Here is a 26,063-nt window from a genome sequence, read left to right as displayed (position 1 = left end):
TCCAAGGACCAAGCCACACTCACTACTGCTTGCATCCTAGAGAAAGAATCTTCCATTGTGACATCTGTTAAGTATAGACAATGTCAGGATCTTGGAAACGACTGCTATGTAATATGACATCCATATTACACTGATGTGAGTATATTAGCATATATCACAAAGATGCAAACAGATAAACTTCTTGAATTAATACTGGCTCTATCCTCCACCCAGATGACTGCCAACCTCCATAAAACATACTACATAAATCATAAAGGCTACGCATTAGGCAATCTCCAGACGACATCAAAACTCCCAAAGTGACTAAGCCAATGCCCTTTGTTAATGCTGCTGCTACACCAAATCATAATAAGAGGTACAAATGCTTTACTGTAAGTATCACAACTTAGGGATACTCCCTAACCTATATCCTTAAGTTTACCTAAACTTAAGGATATATCCTAGTCTCACCGCTAGGATGGCATGGAACTTAATTATACTCCTTGACTCACAGACTTGGCCAAAACACCTAATCATGGTCTTTACATCCAAGCTGAAAAGGAGGGAAAACACCAATGAACCATCCTTCAAACTGTTTGCCACTTCTGCATACCAAGAATTTATGAAAAAGATAGCACAAGGTTGAGGACACTGAAATGTCATTCAAGTAATGCTCTCACAATTGGCAACACTCTCAAAAAGTACATCAACTCTATTTAGCAATTTCTGAATGCTAGGCACATAAGAGTAATTTTGCTAACAGCACAATTTTTGGCATTAGTAAAATCTTTATTTAATTTGTTAATGGTTCTGGTTTTGTGCAATTATTTATAAAGCAGAGAACACATTTCTGTTTCAAATAAGACTGATTAAGGAGCTCTTAGATCTACAGCTCTTTTAATTGATTGCTGCAATACAGCTAATGACATCACCTTGTTTTCCGGGAGAATTTCGGTTTCAAGCTACAGCAATTCTTTCTATATTTCCAGTTTTAAAAAGGAAAAAATGTAAATGGTTGAATCAAGTATTCCAGCAAACCTCAAGAGTCATGAAATAAATGAACCACAAAAGGTTTGAAGTACAACCAAAATAAAAACAGAAGAATACTAGGAGAGAGGTGTCTGGCTGGCTCAGTCAGAAGAGCGTGTGACTCTTGATCTCAGAGTGGTGAGTTAGAACCCCATGTTGGGTGTAAAGATCACTTAAAATAAATAAATAAACTTAAAAAAAAAAAAAAGAATACTAGGAAATAAAAAATATATCCATACCCCCTTCTTATTTGGTCTTTCTCCACTAATCAGTACAAATACCCTTCTTTATAAGAAAATCTAATGGGGCGCCTGGGTGGCTCAGTAGGTTAAGCGTCCAACTTCAGCTCAGGTCATGATCTCGCGGTTTGTGGGTTCGAGCCCCGTGTCAGGCTCTGTGCTAACAGCTCAGAGCCTGGAGCCTGTTTTGGATTCTGTGTCTCCTCCTCTCTCTGCTGCCCCCCCCCCCCACCATACTCATGCTCTGTCTCTCTCTGTCTCTCAATAATAAATAAATGTTACCAAAAAAAATTTTTTTTAATAAAAAAAAAGAAAACCTAAAAAACTGCACTTCAAAATAGTACAACTTGTAAAGCAGAGATATTGTGCATTTATTCATTCAACAATTATTTATTGACAACCCACTATCTTCCAAGGGCTAGGGCAATGGAAATACAATAGTGAACAAATGCCCTTGTGGACTCACAGTTTAGTAACAGAGACAGAGAATTTTAAAAATAAACAAGTGAAATATATAATGTGCTGGATAAGATTAAATGTTATGTTAAAAAAAAAATGAAGTAAGAAAGTACCACAGAGATGTGGCCACTTTTCATGATGATGATCAGGGCAAGATTCAATGACAAAGATGCATTAGAACAAAAGAGTCGAAAAAGAAAGCCAGTCATATGAATCTCCAGGAGAAGGGCTTTTGAAGTAAAGAGATCAGAGGTGACCAAAGTCAGCCAGGTGAGGGATGTTAAAAGGAGAAGGTCAACAAGATAAGGTAGCGGACTGAGGGGTTTATAGATCATGGGGAATCCTAAGAAATTTGACCTCTATTATAAGAAACATTGAAAGTCTTTGGTGGATTTGGAGTAAAGGAGAGATAGAATAAGACTTAGAATTTTAAAAAATCACTTTTTAAACAAATTTTTTTTAATGTTTTATTTATTTTTGAGAGTGAGAGAGACAGAATGTGAGCAGGGGAAAGGCAGAGAAAAGGGGAGACACAGAACCCAAAGCAGGTTCCAGGCTCTGAGCTGTCAGCACAGAGCCTGACGCAGGGCTCAAACCCACAAACTGTAAGATCATACCTGAGCTGAAGTCGGACGCTCAACCGACTGAGCCACCCAGACCCCCCAAAAAAAATCACTTTTAGAGCTCCTAATCTGGTAATGGTAGGAAACAGTTTATATTACCCTCTTTACAAATAAAATTATAACCACTATACAAAATATCTTCCAAACAATGATTTGAAGGCATTGGAGAATGGCTAAAAGCAGGTAGAAGTTAAGGGAATTCAACTCATTTAAGACGGGAACCACACAAGGTGATAGATTCACATTTATATGACTTTCCCCAAACCACCCAGCACAGGCTGGCTCAAACTTAAATAGAAACTCTCAGATCTCGCTCCAGGGGGCCAGCAAACCCTTCCTCGGTATGGATCCTAGAAAAATTAAAATATATGTCCATAAAAAGACTTGTACACAAATGTTCACAACAGTCTTAATTCATAATAGCTAGAAACTAGAGACAACCTAAATGTCCATCAACATGGGGATGGAGAGACAAAAGGTGGTATTTTTATACGATGAAATACTACTCTGCAATAGAAAAATGACTGATCCAAGTAACAACATAAATGAATCCAAAAAATATATCACGTTGAGAGAGATTAGTCAGACACATTTTTCTGAGTCCATTTACGTTATATGCAAGAACAGACAGAACCAATCGCTGGTGACGGAAAGCAAAGGTGGGAACGGAGGAACCAACATTGGGCATTTTCCAGGTGATGAAATTCTTTATTTTGTTATGGATAATGATTAAATGGGTGTGTATAACTTCTGAAACTCATCAGACTGAACTCTTAAAAATCTCAAGATTTAGCTGCATGAAGTGTGCTCTTTCTGCCCTCTTTATATAAAGCTATTTATCCATCCTTAGGATTCCAAAAGAAATGAAACAAGGATGTCAAAGAAAATACTAAGGCAAAATAATACAGTAAATTTTGCAAGTATCAAGTCCAAATGTCTAATTTCTTACACTCCATATAAAAAACAGGTATTTTTAATAGCAATTCAAACAATTAGCTGTTGCACTTAACGATAAAGTAAATTGTACTCTAAAGGCTAAAAGGGGATACATTTGTAAGAATGTTATAGGAACAATACAACCTCAGAAACAGTGGCTATCCAACTTTAAATGGAGACTTCTCAAGAACCTGCAAGATAGGATGAAATTTCACTAGAGTACAATGCAGTGAGTAAATACTATGAATAAATTCGCCAAGTAATTGGTAAAGAACACTCTCAGCGAGAGAAATTCCCATTAAACCTATTTCAAACAGGGTCACCTGGGTGGCTCAGTGGGTGAAGCGTCCGATTTTGGCTCAGTTCATGATCTCACAGCCTGTGGGTTTGAGCCCCACGTTGGGCTCTGTGCTGACAGCTCAGAGCCTGGAGCCTGCTTCAGATTCTGTGTCTCCTTATATCTCTTTGCCCCTCCCCTGCTCACATTCTGTCTCTCTCAAAAATAAATAAACATTAAAAATATATATATTAAAAAAGTAAATAAATAAACCTACTTCGAACATTGGAAACAAATGTTAAGTGTCAAATATGTATTTAAGAATTTCCTAACATATAAGTGCATTTTAAGAAAAGGAGCTGGCTACTCAGAGTGCTTAAAATATGCCTTACATATATTTCTCATCATCACATCTGTTACTAACTGAGGAGCAAAGTTAATTTGGAATGTAAAATTATTTTAGAAAAATAAGCCTTTATATTCTCTAATATCAATTGTGCAGCTAACATCTAGGTGGTAATACAGCATAATGGCTTACAAGTGTGATTCCCTGTAATAAATCCCCATTTTGCCACTTTAAGGTCTCAGAAAGTAGATAAGTCAATAGCATCTGACATATAAGTTTTTACATTTATATAGTAGGAATATATGTACGGGAACTCCTAGCAGACTTTAAGGAGTAAAATGAAGTACAGCATTCAAGTTCTGTCTGAAAGGAAATTCGCAATTTAATACATGTTGTAGCACAGGCATTGTAACAAAAATCAAGAGAAAACCCTGTTAGGAGGACAATGCTGACAGAGGCAATGGTGATAAAAGAGGGAAGAATACGAAATTCAAATAAGTCATGGTGACATTTCAGTCTCAAGTCTCCGAAAAGATTAAAATAAAGCATATTAAAAAAAAAAAAAGTGAAATAGGATAAAATTTAAAAATCTGTTCAATCATATCCAGCAAAAGGCTACCATTAAGATTAATTTTCAATCTCCCTCTCTCTTATTGGATCTAAATAATATAAGACGAAAGGAGGTGTTTTAAAAAATTAAATCAAAAATAAGCACCTTCGATTTTATAACTTATTATTTAATGGAACCTGACTCTTTGAACTTAGAATTATTACCCACAGATGTTCTGCCAGCACTGCACAGAGAGTTCATGCACATGAGCCCCTAAATTACCAAAAGCAGCACTGTAAATATACCTTTTGTTCGTTACATAACAAGTCTCTGCCATGGACAGGATCTATTTTCACACATAGCCGAAATAAATATCAGAGCCAAAAAGGAAGACAGCATTATCGCTGCCAGAGGTAGCATGACTTAAAAGGAACAAGGCTTAAGGGGCACCTGGGTGGCTCAGTCAGTTAAGCATCCAACTCTTGATTTCAGCTCAGGCCATGATCTCACGGTTGGTGAGATCGAGCCCCACATCAGGCTCTGCGATGACAACGCAGAGCCTGCATAGGATTCCCTCTCTCCCTCTCTTTCTGCCCACACCCCTGCTTCCACACCCTGTCTCAAAAATAAGTATTTAAATTTTTTTTAACATTTATTTATTTTTGAAAGGGGGAGAGAGAGAGAGAGAGAGAGAGAGAGAGGGAGAGAGGGAGGGAGGGGGAGGGGCAGAGAGAGTGTGAGTGGGGGAGGGGCAGAGAGAGAGAGGGAGACAGGGAGAGAGAGAGAGAGAGAGAGACAGAGAGAATGAGAATCTAAAGCAGGCTCCAGGCCCTGAGCTGTCAGCACAGAGCCCCACGCAGAGCTCAAACTCACGAACCGTGAGATCATGACATGAGCTGAAGGCAGATGCTCAACCGACTCAGCCACTCACATGCCCCATTAAATAAATATTTTAAAAAAACGAAAAACAAGGCTTAAAAAATACATCTGATTCTCAGGTCAGTTTTACCAAAAGACCAACTGATTGGGGTGATAAACTTACACTTTATGTATGAGGTTTTATTTTCTTCCTTTCCAAAGATATCCTACATACATACAAAACTATGTCAACCGCTCTTCACGGAAAAACTGTGTAGGTAACACCTAGGTAGAAGTATAGTACAATGGCTTACAAGGGTGACTACTGTGTCAAATTAGTCAGCTACATGACCCTGAACCAATTACTTAATCCTTCTAAACCTCAGTTGTATTTTAAATATAAGCTATAACTATAAGTAGGTTTTACAAGATACAAAGCACCCAGCAGAGTATGTGGCCCTCAATAAACACAAGAAATGCTTGCTATAATCTCAAGAAAGAAGAACAAAGCTGGAGGTATCCCAATTCCAGATTTCAAGATATATTACCAAGCCGTGGTAACCAAAACGGTATGGTACAGGCACAATAACAGACACAGAGATCAATGGGACAGAATAGAGCCCAGAAATAAACCCGTGCTTACATGGTCAATTAATCTGAGACAAAGGAGGCAAGAATATGCAATGGGACATAGTGTCTTCAATAAACAGTACTAAGCAAACTGCACAGCTTCATGCAAAATAAAGAAACCGGACCACTTTCTAACACCACACATACAAATGACCCAACATGCATTAAAGACCTAAAGGTGAAACATGAAACCATAAAACTTCTGGAAGAAAACATAGGCAGCAAATATGACATGGACCATGGCAACATTTTTTTAGATATGTCACCTCAGGCAAGGGAAACAAAAGCAAAAATAAACTACTGGGACCACACCAAAATAAAATGTTTTTGCACAGCAAAGGAAACAATGAACAAAATGAAAAGACAACCGACTGAATGGGAGAAGATATTCGCAAATGATGTATCGGATAAGGGGTAAATATCCAAAATAAAGAACTTATAAAACTTAACTCCAAAAACACAATCTGATTAAAAACTGGGCATTGAACAGATCTTTTTCCAAAGAAGACATACATATGGCCAACAGATACGTGAGAAGATGTTCAATGTGACTCATCCTCAGGGAAATGCAAATCAAAACCACCATGAGATATCACCTTATACCTGTCAAAATGTTGAGAATCAAGGAGACAGGAACAGGGCGAGGATGTGGAGAAAAAGGAATGCTTGTGCACTACTGGTGGGGATGTAAATTGGTGCAGCCACTGTGGAAAAGAGCATGGAGGTTCCTCCAACACTTAATAACAGAGGGGAACCTGGCTGGCTCAGTTGGTAGAGCAAGTGACTCTTGACCTCAGGGTCATGAGTTCAAGCCCTGCATTGGGTGTAGAGCTTCTTCAAAAAAAATTTTTTAAGTAGAAATACCATGTGTTTCAGTAATTCTTTGGATAATTACCCAACGAAAATGAAAACACTAATTTGAAAATATATACACACCCCTATGTCTATCGTGGCACTATTTACAACAGCCAAGATATGGAAGAACCCAAGTGTCCATCGATAGATGAATCGAGACACATGTGCTATATATACACAATGGGATAGTACCGAGCATTAAAAAGAATGAGATGTTACCATTTTCAACAACACGAATAGACCTAGAGAGTATTATACCAAGTCCAATAACTCCAACAGAAGACGATTACCATAGGATTTCACTTACATGTAGAATCTAAAAAGCAAAAGAATGAATAAACAAACAAAAAGCAGAAACAGACCCATAAATACAGAGGCTACACAGATGGCTGCCAGAGAGAAATAGGGATAGGGGATGGGCAAAATGAGTGAAGGGGGGTGGGAGATACAGACTTCCAGTTATGGAATAAGTTATGGGCATACAAGCACAGGAAATAAAGTCAGTGGTAATGTAGCAGCACCGTATAATGACAAAATGGGGCTACACTTGTAGTAAGTATAGCATAACATACATGTTGTACATCTGAAGTTAATATAACATTGTGTGTCAACTATACTTGCACAAAAAAGGAAGTTTGCTACCACTGTATTAATTGTTTAAAGTATTAAAATAATGTATTAGCAGGGCGCCTGGGTGGCTCGGTTGGTTAAGCGTCCAACTGCGGCTCAGGTCATGATCTCACGGTCTGTGAGTTTGAGCCCCGCATCGGGCTCTGTGCTGACAGCTCAGAGCCTGGAGCCTGTTTCAGATTCTGTGTCTCCCTGTCTCTCTGCCCCTCCCCTGCTCATGCTCTGTCTCTCTCTGTCTCAAAAATAAATAAACGTTAAAAAAAAAAAACAACTTTTTTAATAAAAAAATAAAAAATAATGTATTAGCTATCCTCTCAGATAATCTGTATTAATAAAAGATAATTTGCTGCATTATCAAGGGAATGATGTACAATTAATCATGTCCTTACAACTTTCCTGCATGTTTTATATGGCAAATGACTAAACCACTTCTTAGATATTGATACAATGCAACATAATTTGGAGAAGAAATATTACCTTAAAAAAAGAAAAATGGGTGCCTGGGTGGCTCAGTTGGTTGAGTGTCTGACTCTTGATTTCGGCTCAGGTCACAATTCCAGGGTTGTGGGATCGAGCCCCACATCAGGCTCTGCACTGAGCGTGTACCCTGCTTAAGATTCTCCCCCCTCTCCTCTTCTCTCTCTCTCTCTCCCCCCGTCCTTCTATCCCTCTTCCCTGCTCTCTCTCTAAAAAATAAAAATAAAAATACTATCATCTGGAAGACACTGAAAAATTACTAACGGAAGCAGAAAAAAAAATGTTTAACTGTGCGAGTATACTATACTTGCATAAATTCAAGAAAAACTGAACTCTATAAAATAAAATTATACAAACAGAAAACGGGCAAATATTAAAAGGCAAGTGAGATTGCTTAAAAATGGAAATGGTTGAAAGAAGAATTTCAGGGACACAAAGTGGGAAAACCTAAAATCTGTAAAGGATGTAGGGAAAAGTAGAAATTTAACTGATGCAAAACGAAGTAATGATGTGGAGAATGCTTGAGGACACTGAGAATGCAGAGTTCAAAAAAAAAAAAAAAAAAAAACAGGAGAGAAATGAAAACAATAAAGGGGCACTTTTAAACACCTGTAGCTAACACCATACTTTATGGTAAAAGACTGAACCCTTTCCCTCTAAAACTAGAAACAAGGCAGACCGTCTGGCTGGTCTGTTGGTGGAGCATGCAACTCTTGATCTCGGGGTTGTGAGTTTGAGCCCTAGGTTAAGCACAGAAATGGCTTAAAAATAAACATCTTAAAAAGATAGATAGGTAAAATTGGAAGCCGGCAGGACGTTTGGACTTCTGAGTCCTATTTAAATCATATTAAAAGTCCTACTCAGGGACCCCTGGGTGGCTCAGTCAGTTAAGCGTCCAACTTCAGCTCAGGTCATGATCTCGCGGTTTGTGAGTTTGAGTTCGAGCCCCACGTTAGGCTCGTGTTAACAGCTCAGAGCCTGGAGCCTGCTTCAGATTCTGTGTCTCCTTCTCTCTCTGCCCCTCCCATGCTCATGCTCTGTCTCTCTGTGTCTCTCAATAATAAATAAACGTTAAAAAAAAAAGTCCTACTCAGTGCAATAGGGCAAGAAAAAAAATAAAAGCTGAACAGACTGGAAAAGAAGAAATAAAATGGTCTCTATTCATGGACAATGTAACTATCCATAAAGAAAATCACAAAAAATCCACACAAAAAAACTGCTGTAACTAATTAAGGAATTTACCAAGGTCACAGAATACAAGGTCGATATACAAAAATCAACTCTATATACAAGCAAGAAACAACTAAAAACCAAAATTTCAAAAACAGTACCATTACAACAACTCCAAAAACACAAAATACTCAGGCATAAATCTAACAAAATATATGTAGGATGTATAGGCTGAAAAATGAACAAAAGTGACATAAGAAATCAAAGAGGACCTAAATAGAGAGGTATACTCAGTACTGCTAAGAAGTCATTTCTCTATTGAGTGATCTGTAAGTTAAACATAATCAAAAATCCCAGCAGGATTTTTAAAAACTAGCAGAGCTGGTTTTTAAATTTATATAAAAAGTCAAAGAAATTAGAATATCCAAAACAATTATGGGGAAAAAAAAAACCCGCAAAGTTAGCAGACTCACAATACTTGACTTTTAAATTTTTTTTTTTTCAACGTTTATTTATTTTTGGGACAGAGAGAGACAGAGCATGAACGGGGGAGGGGCAGAGAGAGAGGGAGACACAGAATCGGAAACAGACTCCAGGCTCTGAGCCATCAGCCCAGAGCCTGACGCGGGGCTCGAACTCACGGACCGCGAGATCGTGACCTGGCTGAAGTCAGACGCTTAACCGACTGCGCCACCCAGGCGCCCCAATACTTGACTTTTAAAGTTTACTACAAAGCTACAGAAATTAAGGTATCATATTAGCATAAAGATAGAAAGATCAATGGTCTAAACAGAGAGTCCAGAGAAAGACCCACACAAACATGTCAAATGATTTTTGACAAAAGGGTGAGGCACTTCAGGGACAAAAAGATGTTATCAGTAAGTTATGCTGGACGTGTATAAATGAACATCTAAAATGAACATCTATACGCAGAAAAAAGGAAATTTAATCTGCGCCTTATACCAAATTAACTCAAAATAGATTTTAGAGCTAAATGGAAAAAATAAACCTATAAAACAGAAGAAAATAAAATCTTTGTGATACTGCATTAGCCCACAAATTCTTAGATACAAAACCAAAAGGATCGATAAAAGAAAATAACTGATAAATCAAACTTCATTAGAATAAAAAGCTTTCCCGTAAATCACAGGTGAGAAAGGACACACGCCTAGAATAATATATAAAAACCTCACAAAAGTTGAAAGAAAACAAACACCCTCCACACATTTGAACAACCCAGAACAAAAAAATTCCCATACATTTCCATACGCTGGGATTTACTCCTGAGACTGTCTTTTAAATTACTATAATGGAACCTCTTTATCTTTCACAATGTGGAAATACAATTAGGCAAAAGATGTGAACAAATATTCTACCAATGAAGATATATGGAGACAAGTAAGCACATAAAGAGATCATATAATTTATTAGGAAGACGCAAATTAAAAATACAAAATACCACTAGAAACCTAATAGAATAGTTTTGATAAAAACAAGTGACAATGGAGTGCCTGGGTGGTTCAGTTGGTTGAGTGTCTGACTTCAGCTCAGCCCATGGGCTCACAGCTCGTGAATTCAAGCCCGGCATTGGGCTTTCTGCTATCAGCACGGAGCCTGCTTCCAATTCTCTGTTCCCCTCCTCCTCAGCCCCTCCCCTGCTTGTACTCTCCCTCTCTCCACCAGAAATAAACATTAAAAAAAAAAAAAAAAAATTTGAGGCACCTGGATGGCTCAGTCGGTTATACGTCTGACTTTGACTCAGGTCATGATCTCATGGTTCATGAGTTCAAGCCCCGCATCGGGCTCTGTGTTGACAGCTCAGAGCCTGAAGCCTGCTTCAGATTTTGTGTCTCCCTCTCTCTCTGCTCCTCCCCCACTCGTTCTCTCTCTGTCTCTCTCAAAAATAAAAATATTTAAAAAAAATATTTTTTAAAAAAAGTGACACTACCAAGTGCTGACGAGGTACTAGAACTCTCATATAATGCTGGCAAAGTGTAAAATAATACCAATCCTTCACAAATTCTTACAGAAAATGGAAGAGGAGGTGAGAACACTTCCCAGCTCACTTTCCAATGTCAGTTCACTCTGATACCACCAAAGACATCACGAGAAAGCTATATAGACCAAGAGCCCTCATGAACATAGATGGAAAACTTTTTAACAAAACATAAGCAAATCAAACAGCAACATATAAAAAGCATGATACACAACAACCCATGAGACTGATCCCAGGAATACAGCGGGCTGTAAATCTGAAAATCAGTGATGTAATACAACCTACTATTAGAAAAAAGGTCAAAATCTGTATGATCAACTTAACCTCTATTAACAGTGCCTAATGGTCCCCCAGCAGTTTTGAAACACTGCTGTTATTTTGTATTTGTCCCAAAGTGCTCCCTTTTTCGCTATTTGCTATTCCACACATACTGAGTACATTCTGCTAGGCACTAATACAGACACACACAATTACGTGATTCAGTAAACATATCGTAAGACTTATACACAGGTACACCGTTAACAAGAAGAGCCCACTCTGCCCAAGATAAAAAAAAAAAGGGAAAAACAGACTGACTCATTCCTATTCTGAAGTTACAGAGACATATTTTAAACCATAAGTAAAATTAAATCACATCGTGGTGTCCAATACGTATGGAAATAACCTTAAAGGCCTAGTGTATATATTCTTTCTTTTGGCCAGACTGCCTCTGTACAAAACATGATCACCTTGAAAACCCTTCCAGTACAACCATTTTTGCCATTCTTACTGGAAAATATCGTGGGGTAGTGTAATCCTATACCTTGTGGGGAGCAAGAATCCTCTGTCTGAATTTTTCAACTGTTTCTTGACCCATAGAAGACCAAGCATTGCCAAAAGCTTCCGCTTTGTCTTGTCTGAGATGAAGGCTCTCTAACTGCTGCTGCAGAGCCGCTGGCTTCACGCTGTGATACACCGCCTAGTCACGAGAGGACAAACATTACCTCTGTCCCTGACACTCAGACAGATCCCTTGAATTATACTCAAATACAAAATTAGTTTTAAATGATTTAAATCAACAAAAAATTTCCTATTTCTATCAGAAATGTTTTATGTATTTTTTTTAATGTTTGTTTATTCTTTGAGAGAGACTGAGAGAGTGAGCACGAGCAGGGGAGGGGCAGAGAGAGGGGAAACACAGAATCCAAAGCAGGCTTCAGGCTCTGAGCTGTTGGCACAGAGCCCGATGCAGGGCTCGAACCCACAAATCGCGAGATCATGACCTGGGTTGAAGTCAGACACTTAACCAACTGAGTCACCCAGGCATCCCATAAGTGTTTTATATCTATTTACCAATAATAATATACACAACAGGGAGACACAGGGTTAAATGGCCTAATTTAAACTATTCAGGCTATACTTTCCCACTTTTGCCTGTGTCTTAAGTAATCCTAAATCCACTTAACGGAAAAATGTCTTCTTTACGTTAGCTATGTAAGTGATACTCTATTTAAAGTATCATTTCTGGGGTGCCTGGCTGGGTGAGTCAGAGAAGCCTGCAACTTTTGACCTCAGGGTCATGACCGTGAGCCCCACACTGGGTGTAGAGATTACTTAAATAAATAAATAATGTAAGCAAATAAAATAAACTATCATTTCCTCATTTCACTTAACTATTTCAAAGAATGTACAACAGTTTCATTTCCCAACAAACAAACTTTTTCCAGGAAGCGCTTTCTCAAAACCACCTTCATCTACCCAACTTCCTAGGTAATACATAATAAAACATTGTAAACATACGTAATAAATATTGTAAACATACAATAATAATTTACAATAATAAAATATTGTAAACATGTGAAAATAAAACATTTTTAATAATATCTGTTCTAGTTCTTAACATTATTCTGGAACGACTTTCTCATGAAGTCCATGTTGCTGGGTCCTCCTTGATTATCCTTCCTTCTACTGAAGGTTCACCAGGGTTCAGAACCATAGTCCTGTTTCTGACCTGTAATCTGCACAAGGCTGTGTGTAGTAGATGCCTGGGTACTTGTCTTCCTAACCATATCTGTTCACTAAAATGCCTATGAAGCTACAGTACTATTTAAACTTTATTTCACAAGTATTCTATGAAGTCACCCAACAGGAATTTATTGAAATCTATTTTAAGTCCAGCAATGTGCTAGGTTTATAGAAGGTGAATTAAAAATATGACAGGTCCCTCACAAATTCAAAACCTAATGAAGGCTGACACACATGAAATAATCAAAGACTAACAATGTGCTCCACTCGGATGAGCCAAGGATAAAAGGAATCCAAATTAGGGCAAAACTGCCAAGTGCAAGGGGTCAAAGCTACAGTGAGAGGAGATGGGACTTGAACCACATTTAATGGCTGAAAAAGGGATGCAAAAGGGCAGTTTAATAGGAAGAAATTGTATGACAAAAAGTCCTTTGACAACTATGTCTTTTCTAAATGTTTTATCATCCTAGTCAAATAAATCCCCCCGAAATCATTTCTTAAATTTCTTAAATAAAATGTGCTCACTTCCCCAAGTTATAAACCCAGTAACAATGAATTAAAATGTTTTATACCTGTCTCAAGTCAATGAAGCCCTGATTCACGTTGTTAAATACTTTACTCATGCTACTTAACATTTAGATTGTTTTGTAGACTGCAATACCGTAGGAAAAAATCATACATTCAAATATTTTTACTACCTTCAAATTCTCAAGTACAATATATTCACAGCTTCCATCCGTATACTTTTTTTTGAAAAAATAAAAAGCGATAGGCGCCCCTGGGTGGCTCGGTGGGTTAAGTGTCCAACTCTTGATTTAAGCCCAGGTCATGATCTCACGGTTCATGGGTTTGAGCCCCACATCGGGCTTTGTGCTGACAGCCTGCAAAGGCTCTCTCTACCCCTCCCTCTAGCTCGCAATCATGCGTGTGCTTTCACTCTCTCTCAATATAAACTTAAAAAAAATTTTTTTAATTAAAAAGTACATAAATAAAAAAAATTGATAGCTATCATAGCAATACAGATATGCAGTAAAGAAAGCATGTTTAGGAGGTTTGGGGCAATAAAAATACCTGTTCTAAAATGAATGATATTGTTTCAAGAACTAGGTGAAGATCTTGTTTCTCTAGAGAAAATGCAGCCTGAAGCTTTTCTTCTTCTTCCTCACTGAAACTGTTCTCAGCCTACAACACAAAAAGCAAGCTATTAGCACACATGCAGGTATTCAAAACTTAGATACTCCACAGAAGAGTATCTGAAGATTCCTTTATTCACACATGGGTGAGAAATGTTAAGAAAAAGCTAAAGAATCTTATGTGTTTGTAAATTTCAACAACTCAAAATCATAGTACAATTCATTATCTGGATCATGCCAAATGAAGCTCATTTTAAATAAATTAAAAAAAAAAACATTACTTTAAGTTCTATGATTTATAGGAGGTGGAAACTACCAGTATTTACCAAAAGAAATGGATGTTTAGAAAAAACAATACTAGAAGGTAAAACCCCAAAATGTTAATAATAATTGACAGTAATGTCCACCTTCCTCATTCAAATATATTTACTGAGTATCTATTATGTGCTACAGAGAAAGGCAGTTCATGTCCTCAAGTATACGGTACTCTAGTTAGACATACAAATACAAATATTCATGTAATTTTCATTTTGATGAGTTCTGCAAAAATGTGAGTTATTGTAAGAGCATACATAAAGCAAGAAATTAGGTCTTTTTTATCATTTTCATACATATTTTCCAAAACTCACACATTATACCCATTAATTTTATGACCAATACGTGAAAGAAGACAGCCATCTGAACAGAACCTCTGAGAAGTCTTCTTTCTTTTGTATCCAAAATAATCTCCTTGATCTAAAGACATTAGTTTATTACGTAGGAAAAACGTGTACCACTTGAACAACTTTAAAATAAAAAGAACTCCTTTAAAAATAAATGAATTAAAAGAAAATAATATAAAATAAGATATAAAATAAAATAAATAACCTATATTATCCACATATACTGAAAACAACTCTCCCTATGGCTGCCTCTCCAGAACAGCAATAGGGAGAAAATTCAGAAGTTCACAAGCCCTCCCTTGACAGCTTATGATGACGTACACCTACCTGGCTGTTCAACCAAAGCTGCATTAGAGCTTTAAGCTAGCATACTTTTGGAGGCTACTCACCAGAACTTCCAGGCTCTACTACCTGTTTTATGACTGAGAAAATCATGAGCCAAATTTAGCCAAAATGCCAATTACTTACCTCAAGAGCAACATTTTGACTTAAAAGTTTCAGAATTTCTGTGACTACCATATGTCTTCTTGAAATAATCACCTAGAGTACCAGCTTTTATCAATGTGAGGAAGGTAATGGTATTACATGTATGTAATCAAAACCACGTGTTGTATTAAATTCAATGGATATTGGGGCGCTTGGGTGGCTCAGTCGGTTAAGTGTCCAACTTCGACTCAGGTCATGATCTTACAGTATGTGGATTCGAGCTCCACGATGGGCTCTGTGCTGACAGCTCGGAGCCTGGAGCCTGCTTCGGATTCTGTGTCTCCCTCTCTCTCTGCTCCTCCCCCACTCATGCTGTCTCTCTCAAAAATAAAATAAAACATTAAAAAAAAAAATAAATAATAAATAACAAATAAATTCAATGGATACTTATAATTTAACCAAGTCAGTTAATCTGATGCCTTGGAACACATGCTAAATAAGCTGTTTTCACAAAATAATAATAGTGATCGAGGAGGTACAAAAATAAACTTTCAGTGTCCCCAATATGTACAAGGAAGGGAAATTTGTTTAAAAAATACAGCAAACAAAAAAAAAAAGAGAGAGAGAGAGACATTCTCAAGATTTCCAAGGGCATTATATTAATAAAGTGGTTTGGGGAGGGGCACCTGGATGGCTCAGTTCGTTGGGCGTCTGACTTCTGCTCATGTCATGATCTCACAATCTGTGAGTTCGAGCCCCTCGTCGGGCTCTGTGCTGACAGCTCAGGGCTTAGAGCCTGCTTCAGATTCTGTATCTTCCTCTCTCTCTACCCCTCCCCCGCTCTTGTGTGCGCTCTCTCTCTCTCTCTCTCTCTCTTAAAAATAAATAAAGATGCAAAAAAAAAATTTTTTTTTTAAATAAAGTGGTTTGGGGGGGCACCTGGGTAGTTCAATTGGTTGAGCATCTGACTCTGGATTTTGGCTCAGGCCGTGATCTTACAGTTTGTAAGATCAAGCCCCCGTGTCAGGCTCCATACTGACAGCACAGAGTCTGCTTGGGATTCTCCCTCTGACTCTCTCTCTGCTCCTGACTCATTCTCTCTCCCTCTCTCAAAACAAGTAAGTAAACTTAAACAAAAATAAGAAATGCCTGGTTGGCTCAGTCAGTTGAGCACCCAACTCTTGATTTCAGCTTAGGTCGTGATCCCAGGGTCAGGGGACCAAGCACTGTGTCAGGCTCCATGCTGAGTATGGAAGCCTGCTTAGGATTCTTTCTCTCTCTTTCTCTCTCTCTCTCTCTCTCTCTATCTGCCCCTCTCCCCACTCACACACTAGCTCTCTCTCTAAAAAAAAAAAAAAAAAAAAAAAAAAAATTTAAAGAAATGTTTAAAACAAATAAATAAATATTTAAAAAAATAAAGTGGTTTGGAGTGAAGGGGGCTAAGGGAATATTTACTTTCCCCCATCCACGTGTACATCAGGAATGCAACCTTAAAATAAGATGGAGTGTAAAATATGGGAGCAAATAGAGAATACAGCTTTAAAAAAAGTTCCAAACACATATTCAATACCCTGCTCCAAAAGCAACCTTGGGTCAAATAAATATTAAGCATGAAGTACCTCTATTTGCTTCCAAAAAGCAGCAATTTAACTTATTTCTGTCTACCAAAAGCAACCCACACATATCTAGGAGTAAAAGAGAAGGTAAACAAGATACATTCTTTTTTATCCTCTCAATGGGAAAAAATTAAGGCCTAGGTTTATAAAGTTAGAGAACAAATGTCCAAGAAACTTAAATTTTATTTTATTTTTAAAAAAATTTTTTTAACGTTTATTTATTTTTGAGACAGAGAGAGACAGAGCATGAACAGGGGAGGGGCAGAGAGAGAGGGAGACACAAAATCTGAAACAGGCTCCAGGCTCTGAGCTGTCAGCACAGAGCCCGACGCGGGGCTCGAACTCACAGACCACGAGATCATGACCTGAGCCGAAGTCAGCTGCTTAACCAACTGAGCCACCCAGGTCCCCCGAAACTTAAATTTTAAGATGGAAAGTGACAGGGTGCCTGGGTGGCTCAGTCAGTTAAGAGTCTGACCTCGGCCCAAGTCAGGATCTCACAGCTCATGAGTTCAAACCCCATGTTGGGCCCTGTGCTGACAGCTCAGAGCCTGGCGCCTGCTTCGGATTCTGTGTCTCCCTCTCTCTCTGCCCCTCACCTGTTTACGCTCTGTCTCTGTCTCTCAAAAATAAACATTAAAAAAAGTTTTTTTAATAAATAGAATGGAAAGTGGGTATTAATTTTTTCTATATATTTAAAGAACATATGCCATAAATACACATACACAAGCAGAAAGGAAAAACAACACATGAAGAATATAAGGCAGTGCTATATGAAGTGATGTGGAAAGGTCTCTTAAAAAAGTGGCAAGCGAGAAAAGGTAAACAACAGGGCAATATACACAGTACAATGCCACTTGCGTAAAAACACACAAACTGCACATTTCTATGTGTATGTGTATGCACATGTGTAAGCACGTCTGTATTTATTAACACATGAAGAATCTAGAATAAAAACCAAATTGGTAACAAGGCTACTTCTGGGGAGGTGTGATGGTTTTATTATATCTCAAAATTCTTTAGCACTCTTCCCTTCAAAGGATGGAGCCTCGTTTCTTTCCCTTGAATGTGATCCAGACGGAATGACTTACTTCTAACAAGGATAATATAGTAAAAGTGAAGCTCTGTGACATCAAACGCGAGGTCACAAAAAGTACAGCACCTCCCTCTCTTGGGTCACTGGTTCTGGAAGAAGCCAAGCTCTATGTTGGGAGGAAAGGCCTGTGCAGCAAGGAACTGAGGCCTCCCACCAGGTAATCATATTGGAAGGAAATCCTCCAACCTCAGCCAAACCTTCAGATTAACAGCAGCCCCAACAACATTTGGCAGCAACTTCATGAGAACCCCAAGCCAGAAACAAGCAGTCAAGCCTCTCCTACATTCTTGACCTACACGAACTGCGAGTATAATAAATGTTTACTCTTGTTTTAAGGTGCTAAGTTTGGGGGTAATTTGTAATTCAACAATAAATAACTAATAAAGGAGAGAATGAAAATGAAAGGAGAGCCAGAGTTAACCAAGGGGGCATTTCAGGTTGTCCACACTATGTAAATTTCTTAACACAAAAACTTACTCATAAACTATTTGTGAAATCTAAAATTTGTTATCAAGATGCTTAATTTAAGCGCTCTAAGAATTTTGAACTAGAAAGCCACAAAAAAAGCAAATTAAAAAATCCATTTTTCCGAATTGTCTTTTTCTTTTTTATCTTTTTTGAAGAATTCATTTTCTTAACATGCATGATGAGTAAACTAACCTCAGTAGTTGCAATCAGGTCACATTCCTTAGAAAATTAAATATGTCTTCTACTCTATGAAGATAGTATGTTAGGTAAATAATTATGAAAGCAATTAGGCTTTAAATACTCAGAGCATGGGGGGAACATCTGGGTGACCCAGGCGGTTAAGTGTCCGACTCTCGATTTTGGGTCAGGTCAATGATCTCACAGTCATGACAGAGTCCCTGGTCAGGTTCTGTGCTGAGCATGGAGCCTGCCTGAGATTCTCTCTCTCCCTCTCTGCCCCTATCCTCTGCTCATGTGCTCACTCACTCTCAAAAACAAAAACAACCTCAGTGTATGGATTTAGAAACAGAGAGGCCTGCTGTCCAGAGCCCAAGCTCTGACTCACATTCACTGTCTTATGCACAAAACCTCAATGGAAGAACACACAGTACTATTTTCCAAATATTATAATGCAAAGTGTATATATATCATTCTTACCCAATAAACCCATGTGTAAGAAGACCTTACACATCCTATATTAACTTATACCATCTTATATTAACTACAAAATAAATGTATTTTCAGAGATGAACTGCCCTTTTCTTTTTTATCTAGATCGGTGGGGCCAATTCTCCTTTGTGCAGGCCTCTCCTGCACACAGGACCCTTAAAGTCCCAGGCATTAAATGCTAGTGGCACCCTCCATACATTATAATAGCCAAGAAAAATTCTTAGGCATTTCTATAGGCTGAGATTCACATTTGTGATTGTCCTTTATGTTACCATACTGAGACTTCTCTATCTGTCATAATGAGGAAATACAGAGGTTCCACAAGTGAATCTATCAAATACAAGAATTCTTTTTCCAACTTATGAAAGCAATCTTTCTAAAACGTATCACACCCATTCTAGACTTTTGTAAACAAAGTATATTGGTTTAAACTAATTTCTTATGATGAGTCCGTCACAATGATGAGCATCAGAATTCTATGAACAGTATTGCAAGGAACTCCTAAGATACACTAATGATTTTTCACTTCAGGAAAAAATAAATAAATAAATAAATAAATAAATAAATAAATAACCAACCCTCAGATTTCTGGGCATTTACATTTCTTGTGTCTGATTTTTATAAGTCAATTCTTGAAACTGCCTCCACGCCCAACACAACAGCATCTTCACCCCCCAGTTTGCTGTTTCTAGTTTGCCACAGCAAGGTATCCAAAGAACTGATCTCTCAGAATTAGACATACAGCATAGCTGGACCAACAGGCTTTGTGTGATGGCCTACAAGTCTCTCCAGTGGAGCAAAGTATGTGAGCTTTTTTAATTGCATGAGTTGTGACAGCTATTCTTTTTTTTTTCTTTTAAACTCAGAGGCCATAAATTGTTCTTTCTAAGTCCCTAATCTGACTTCTGTCAGTGCTTCCCAATGCAGACTCCATTAGCACGGGAACAAACCTTGTGGGACCATTCTGCACAATACAAGACATTTAGTTCCCGGGCATTAGTAATAACCCCCCAAAACTTCCCATGTATTTCTATATGCTAGGATGAGCCAGAAAGATGACCAGTTCAAAGAGGACTCCCAGACCCATGCTTAAGCACACCCATATTCCATGCTTAAGGCTTCTCCCTATGTTTATTCCAACTAGGGATTCCAAGGAACCAGTCTGGACAAAGCCCATAAAAAAATGAAAGTGTTAAGCTGATGACATTTAGAAGAGCAACCCAATCCCTAAAATTCTTCACCTTGCACCCGCATCAGGTTTCACTGTTCTAAGAGCTCTGCTTGTCTCAAGGCAAAGTCCAACTTAACAGACCAAGAACACAAAAAGAAATCTGGCAGATCCTGAATGTCCCTGCAAACTTTACTTGCTACAAACTCTTATCACAATAGGAACCCCTCTAGAAGAACACTGCCTGAAACTATCCAGGAAAAAAAAAAAATTCACCTTTGCTTTCTATCTTAGCTGGCTAAGTTATCACCTGCATATGTTTCTGTTCACAACTGCTTCAGCTGTCAACGACCAGACCTCCTCATGTTCACTCCCCTGCCACTGATGGCATAGCATCCAAGCATCTCTATAGAATGCTCTGGCCACCCACTTACTCTAAGATAGACGCTAACTTATTCACAACCCCAGAAATGACTGAGAGGATCAAAGACAAACTACATATCACCGTTTTCCTACAAATTTCCTATCCTCCCTCATCATAAAGAACAAAAGATTCGTTTGAGAGTTTTTTGTCCCACACTGTTTTATAAGTCTGAGAAGACAGCTACCAGCTCGGGAAATCACAGCAGAACTTCTGGACTCATTGCTTACATCATTCACTTTTGTACTAACTTATATACTGTTTTGTACTCTTTCCTGAGGTTGATTGTAATAAACAGGGATGGATTGAAGGGATGGATTCTGGAACCAGGGAGCTTACTAGCTAGGTGTGTGTCCGTGCACAAATTATTTAACTGGTGTCTATCTCAGTTTCTTCCTGGATGAAATAAGGATGACAATAGTACCTACTTCCTAAAGTTGCTATAAGGATCAGATGAATTAACACCACAAAGTCATTAGAACACTACCAGAGGGAGGAACATAACTGAATCACAAATACTTCAGAATGTGGCTGCTATTATATTACTCTGGTGGCTCCTCCTGTCTCTCCATCTACATCACAAATTCCTTATAGCCTGGAATTTAGAGGACCTGCATTTGTTTTGTGTTTCCCATGCAAGGATAAGAATTAACTGCAAGAACAGCTACTGAGTGCAGACCATATAAGTGTATTAGGCATGGAAAATATAAAGACGAGTAAGACATGATGCTCAAGATCTTCAAGGTCAGCAAAAGACCCTGGCATCATAAAACAAATGCTTACACTGCAGGACTAAAATGAGATGACAATGAACCAAGTGTTTTAGAAGCACAGAAAACAAAGTGCTGGGAGTGAGACAGCAAGATCCTTGAGACATCCAGTCTATTCAATAAAAAAGGGGAAAAAAAGACATTGCAGGTAAGGGAAAGAGTATATGCATGGAAACAGAGTTGGAAAAGTTCATGGCATATTCCGGTAAAAGTGCACAGCCCGGTGTGACTGGAGCACTTGCAAAAAGGGAAAATAAAGCCTGCGGCCATATTATAACGTTGTTATAACGTGATTACAATACAATTCTAAAGATTTTGAACTTTTTTCCATGAGGCAATAGGAAGTCAATGACGACTTCAAACACTGTAAAGATACACTGAATTCTTTTTTTTTTTTTTTAGGAAAAAATATTTGTAGAGATAAATGGACTAGCATTATGAAGAAGTGATAGGAGGGAGTAGACTTCAGGTAGAGGTAACAGTTTGGAGGCAGTTACTGCAGTCTAAGGCAGGGACATTAAGGATCTGAACTAAGACTATGAAGAGAACTTGGATTTGAGAGACACTTAAGAGGGAGAAGGGACTCGGAAATGAGCTGGCTTCTGAGGAAAAATAAGAGAAGAGGGTCCAGGTTCTCCAGGTGAAGTATGGAAGTGCTGCATCACTATATTCTACACCTAAAACTAGTATCACACTGTATGTTAACTAACTGGAATTTAAAATAAAAACTAATTCGGGGTTGAGCATCCGACTTCGGCTCAGGTCATTATCTCACGGTCTGTGAGTTCGAGCCCCGTGTCACGCTCTGTGCTGACAGCTCAGAGCCTGGAGCCTGCTTCGGATTCTGTGTGTGTCTCTCTCTGCCCCTCCTCCACTCATGCTCTGTCTCTCTCTCTCTCTCTCTCTGTCAAAAATAAACATTTTAAAAAATTAAAAAAAATAAAAATAAAATAAAAACTAATTAAAAAAAAAAGTCCATTTAATTCTCATTTAATGGTGATGCCATGTACCACCAGGAAGAGCAGTTACTAGATGCTCCATAAACATGTGTTGGATGGAATTAAATTTTTATAACCTGAAAAAGAAGTTAACTTAGGTTGGTGACCAAGCAGTGAATCACCAAACATTAATCTGTCCAAAATAACCACACCCTTGAAATAAAAGTTAAAGGAAAAGATTAAAGGAAAGATTAAATACTGGGGTGATAAGAAAACTACAGCATTTTTTAAAAAAATTTTTAATGTTTATTTATTTTTTGACAGACAGAGAGACAGAGCATGAGAGGGGTTGGAGCAGAGAGAGAGGGAGACACAGAATCTGAAGCAGGCTCCAGGCTCTGAGCTGTCAGCACAGAGCCTGACGGGGCTTGAACTCATGAACCGTGAGATCATGACCTGAGCTCTGAAGTTGGATGCTTAACCAACTTAGCCACCCAGGAGCCCCAAAAGCATTATTTTTAAGAGGAAGAACGAAATCAGAATATTCCCAAAGCATGTTACACGGAACCTGAGTCCCAAAATATATACCATGAGACATCAGTTGCAAGGTCAAACTTGTTTGAAAAGTTGTGCACATCATATTCACCCTTAAATATTTACTGTAAACACTATCATAAGATATACTCTGAAAAAAATATATATATACACTCTGAAAACTTACATAATAAAAAAAGATTAACTTTAATGAAGACAGAGTTTCCCAAACTTTTGGGACATTACAAAATTTTGTACAGAGCCTGTGTTCCCTAGGACACACTGGAGAATACTATACTTCACAAAAAGTTTTTCAAATACAAACAAAAGAGTTTCAGTGCAATCACAAGAAAGTATTATAAACTATAGAAATGCAAAAATACAAACCTTCAGATGAAGTTTTTGAAGAATTCGGGTGAGCAATCGTGGAAATCTTCCTATGTCTATTGCATTTATCAGCGACACTGCTTTTTTCATGCTAAATAAATGTGTAAAACAGAATTTTAAAATGAGTTTTCCAGGTGGAACTGTACTTGCTATAAGCATGCTTGTCTACAACTGCAGTTGTCTTTAAGTTTCCATTTCAACAACTCTGATTGCTATAAAGAAAAACAGATGATGGCCAGCAAAAGAGGCAGGACATTTCCAAAGAGATGCCTCCCAAAAAGTATTTGTGTTGAAAAAGTCCATTTGGCAAAGTTTCTCTTTCTTTTGGGCAAGGCAGACAACTAGGGGAAGCTTGCACTCTGTGGGGAATGCCATTAATCACTCAGCAGTAAATATTTAATATCCACTTAACCCACAATGGAACTATGGAAAGAGAAGGAGGAAAGTGGCAGTTACACCAAAATACAAAGCAAAGAATACTGCATGGCAGATAAGGCGATAAAACAACGTATATATGACATATGAAATCATTTAGGGTAACAGCACACAGTTGTTTTAAAACCCTACTTCTCCTGTAATCATCAACTTTAAATTATGTGATAAGAACAATTCTGCATCATACTGGATATGGCTTAGTGACGTGGCGGCTCTTAAGCAGGACACTGATATGAGGAGAACAACTGGCTGTCAGAACTCAAGGAATCCAGGAAGAAGGGAAAAAAAACTTTAAAATGACAACTCTCTTCGTCAAGATTCCTGCCCAATTCAGGCGCAAGGAAATTGTTACTGTCCAACTTTTTCCGCATCACTACCTGCACTATTACTTGTTTTTCATGAAATGGGAGTCATTTCTACTTCAATAATTGTATTTTAAGACAGAACTTTATATCACCACCCTGGACAGCCGAGCTTCCCTACCATAAGTAGAAATGAGCTAAAAATAAATTTTAAAATGAAATCAAAAGCAACGTTACCAAATTCTGCTTAGGCACCTTACTAGCCCAAAACGAGGCCTAGTCCATGTTGATTGAAAAGGGGTAATGGCACGTGTTAGGGATTAAAGACCTTCAGCACTAATGGGAACCTTTCTCGTAATCAGGCCTGAAGGAGAATTGAAAACAGAAACTGTTTAGCTTTCCACGTGCTTCAGCACTACTCCAGGCAGACTTGGGTACTTCTGATCCCACACTCTGGGAACGGTGACACACATCACACACTGTCCTACTGACCCCAGCTGCCAGGCGCATTGTAACCCCACGTAAGTGAACCACCGAGAAGGCGAGTCACCCACAGTCCCCCGCACTCCTGCAGGGCCGCACCGCGGTATCTCCAGCCCAGGGCCCGCCCCGCTTCGGAACCAAAGGCGACAGCTAACAAGGGAGTCTCTGCGTCGGTCCCATCCATGCCACCTCTGGCGACTACCTGGGGCTCTCCGGCAGGATCAGCGCCGTGGTGGCCGCCATGTTTGAAGCTCTCACGCCCAGCCGCCGCCTGTCAGCTGTCTCCAGCTCAGCCAATGGCGGCGGGTCTACGGAACGCCGGAAGGCCCAAGCCCCTCAGGTTCGAGGTCCGTGTCTTCTCCTGCGGTCCTCCAGGCCAAGGGAGGGTCGCAGCCACCCTCCCAACCGGCAGTGTTCTGCCTTAACCCTGTTCGCATATTAACTTATTTATATTTATCTTTTTACTTGTTATATATGCACATTTGACCGTTGAACACCTGGAGGTTAACGGTGCCTCTCCGCCAAAAGTCAAAATTCCACGTATAACTTTTGATGTCCCCAAAACTTCAGTACTAATAGCCTACTGTTGACCAGATACCTTACTGATAACATAGTCCTTGCTTGTATTTTGTATATTTTTTACGTACTGCGTTATTACAATAAAATAAGCTAAAGCAAGCTACAGAAATGAAAATGTTACTAGGAAAATGCATTATGGCACTGTACTATGCTTAGAGTTCCAGTATCTGCCTGCCTGGAACTCTGTAGGGCACCCCACAGAGCTTGTAGTATGTACCTTCGCATGTAGTATGTACCGTAGTAGTTACTGAGCACCAGACCCTGTAGGCAGGCACTATGCTAGGCACTTGGGATGCAAAAGACCAAAATTCCTGCCCTCAAGGCTTGCCAGCAGTTCAAAGGGACGAGTTTTATTGTGCCCCTTTGGGGTGCCGCACTGAGCTAGGTACTGCTTAATAGGAGAGACGCATCTCCGCAGAGGCTGCTCTTTAGAATCTCACAGTAGAGCAGGGATACAACATGGGTTCGCCATTACCTTTGTCGCCTTAGAGAAAAACACGTAGTGTGTTAAAGGGATTCAGAGGTGGGAAGAATGGTAAAGCATGGGAGGTAGAGCATTAGGATGAGGAAAACTTCCTGTTGCAGGTGGCGTGAAGTCTTGAATGATAGATTATGGTGTGTGCGCTTGAGCTAGTGAGAAATGGGGAGTCATTAATGTTTTCCAGTAAAGAAATTTTTGTGATGAGAGCTGCTATTGATTACGCGTGTGTGTGTGTGCCTGTGTGTTGTTTTTCGTCTTTTGAAGATTACTGTCAGCAGAATGGTGATTGGATTGGAAAGAGGTAAGCAGGAAAGTCAAACAGGGAACTATTGCAATAATCTATGGAAAGCATTAAAATCCTGTGGTAGTAAAATAGCATTGGAGAATGGAAAAAAAAAAAAGCAGGGAGTGAATTAGAGTTCCATTTCAGCTGTAGA

The 26,063-nt window shown here is 38.8% G+C and overlaps 1 protein-coding gene across 7 annotated transcripts in view; it reads right to left on the bottom strand.

Annotated features, from left to right (window-relative positions):
* The window catches only part of COMMD10 (COMM domain containing 10), a 314,502-nt gene extending 289,630 nt beyond the window's left edge, over nt 1–24,872 (bottom strand). Inside the window, exons 1-4 of one of the 7 annotated variants that reach the window (XM_045486362.1) lie at nt 24,769–24,872; nt 23,347–23,437; nt 14,130–14,240; nt 11,857–12,012 (exon numbers count right to left, since the gene is read on the bottom strand). In XM_045486362.1, the coding sequence (XP_045342318.1) occupies nt 11,857–12,012; nt 14,130–14,240; nt 23,347–23,437; nt 24,769–24,809 (399 nt within the window). In that variant the 5' untranslated portion in view covers nt 24,810–24,872. The other 6 variants (XM_045486356.1, XM_045486380.1, XM_045486289.1 and 3 more) reach the window with 6 other exon arrangements.
* Between the last annotated feature and the right edge of the window lie 1,191 nt (nt 24,873–26,063).

This window comes from Leopardus geoffroyi, chromosome A1 (assembly GCF_018350155.1).
Source record: "Leopardus geoffroyi isolate Oge1 chromosome A1, O.geoffroyi_Oge1_pat1.0, whole genome shotgun sequence".
NCBI classification, from domain to species: domain Eukaryota; kingdom Metazoa; phylum Chordata; class Mammalia; order Carnivora; family Felidae; genus Leopardus; species Leopardus geoffroyi.
This window is presented reverse-complemented; position numbering and strand designations above follow the sequence as displayed.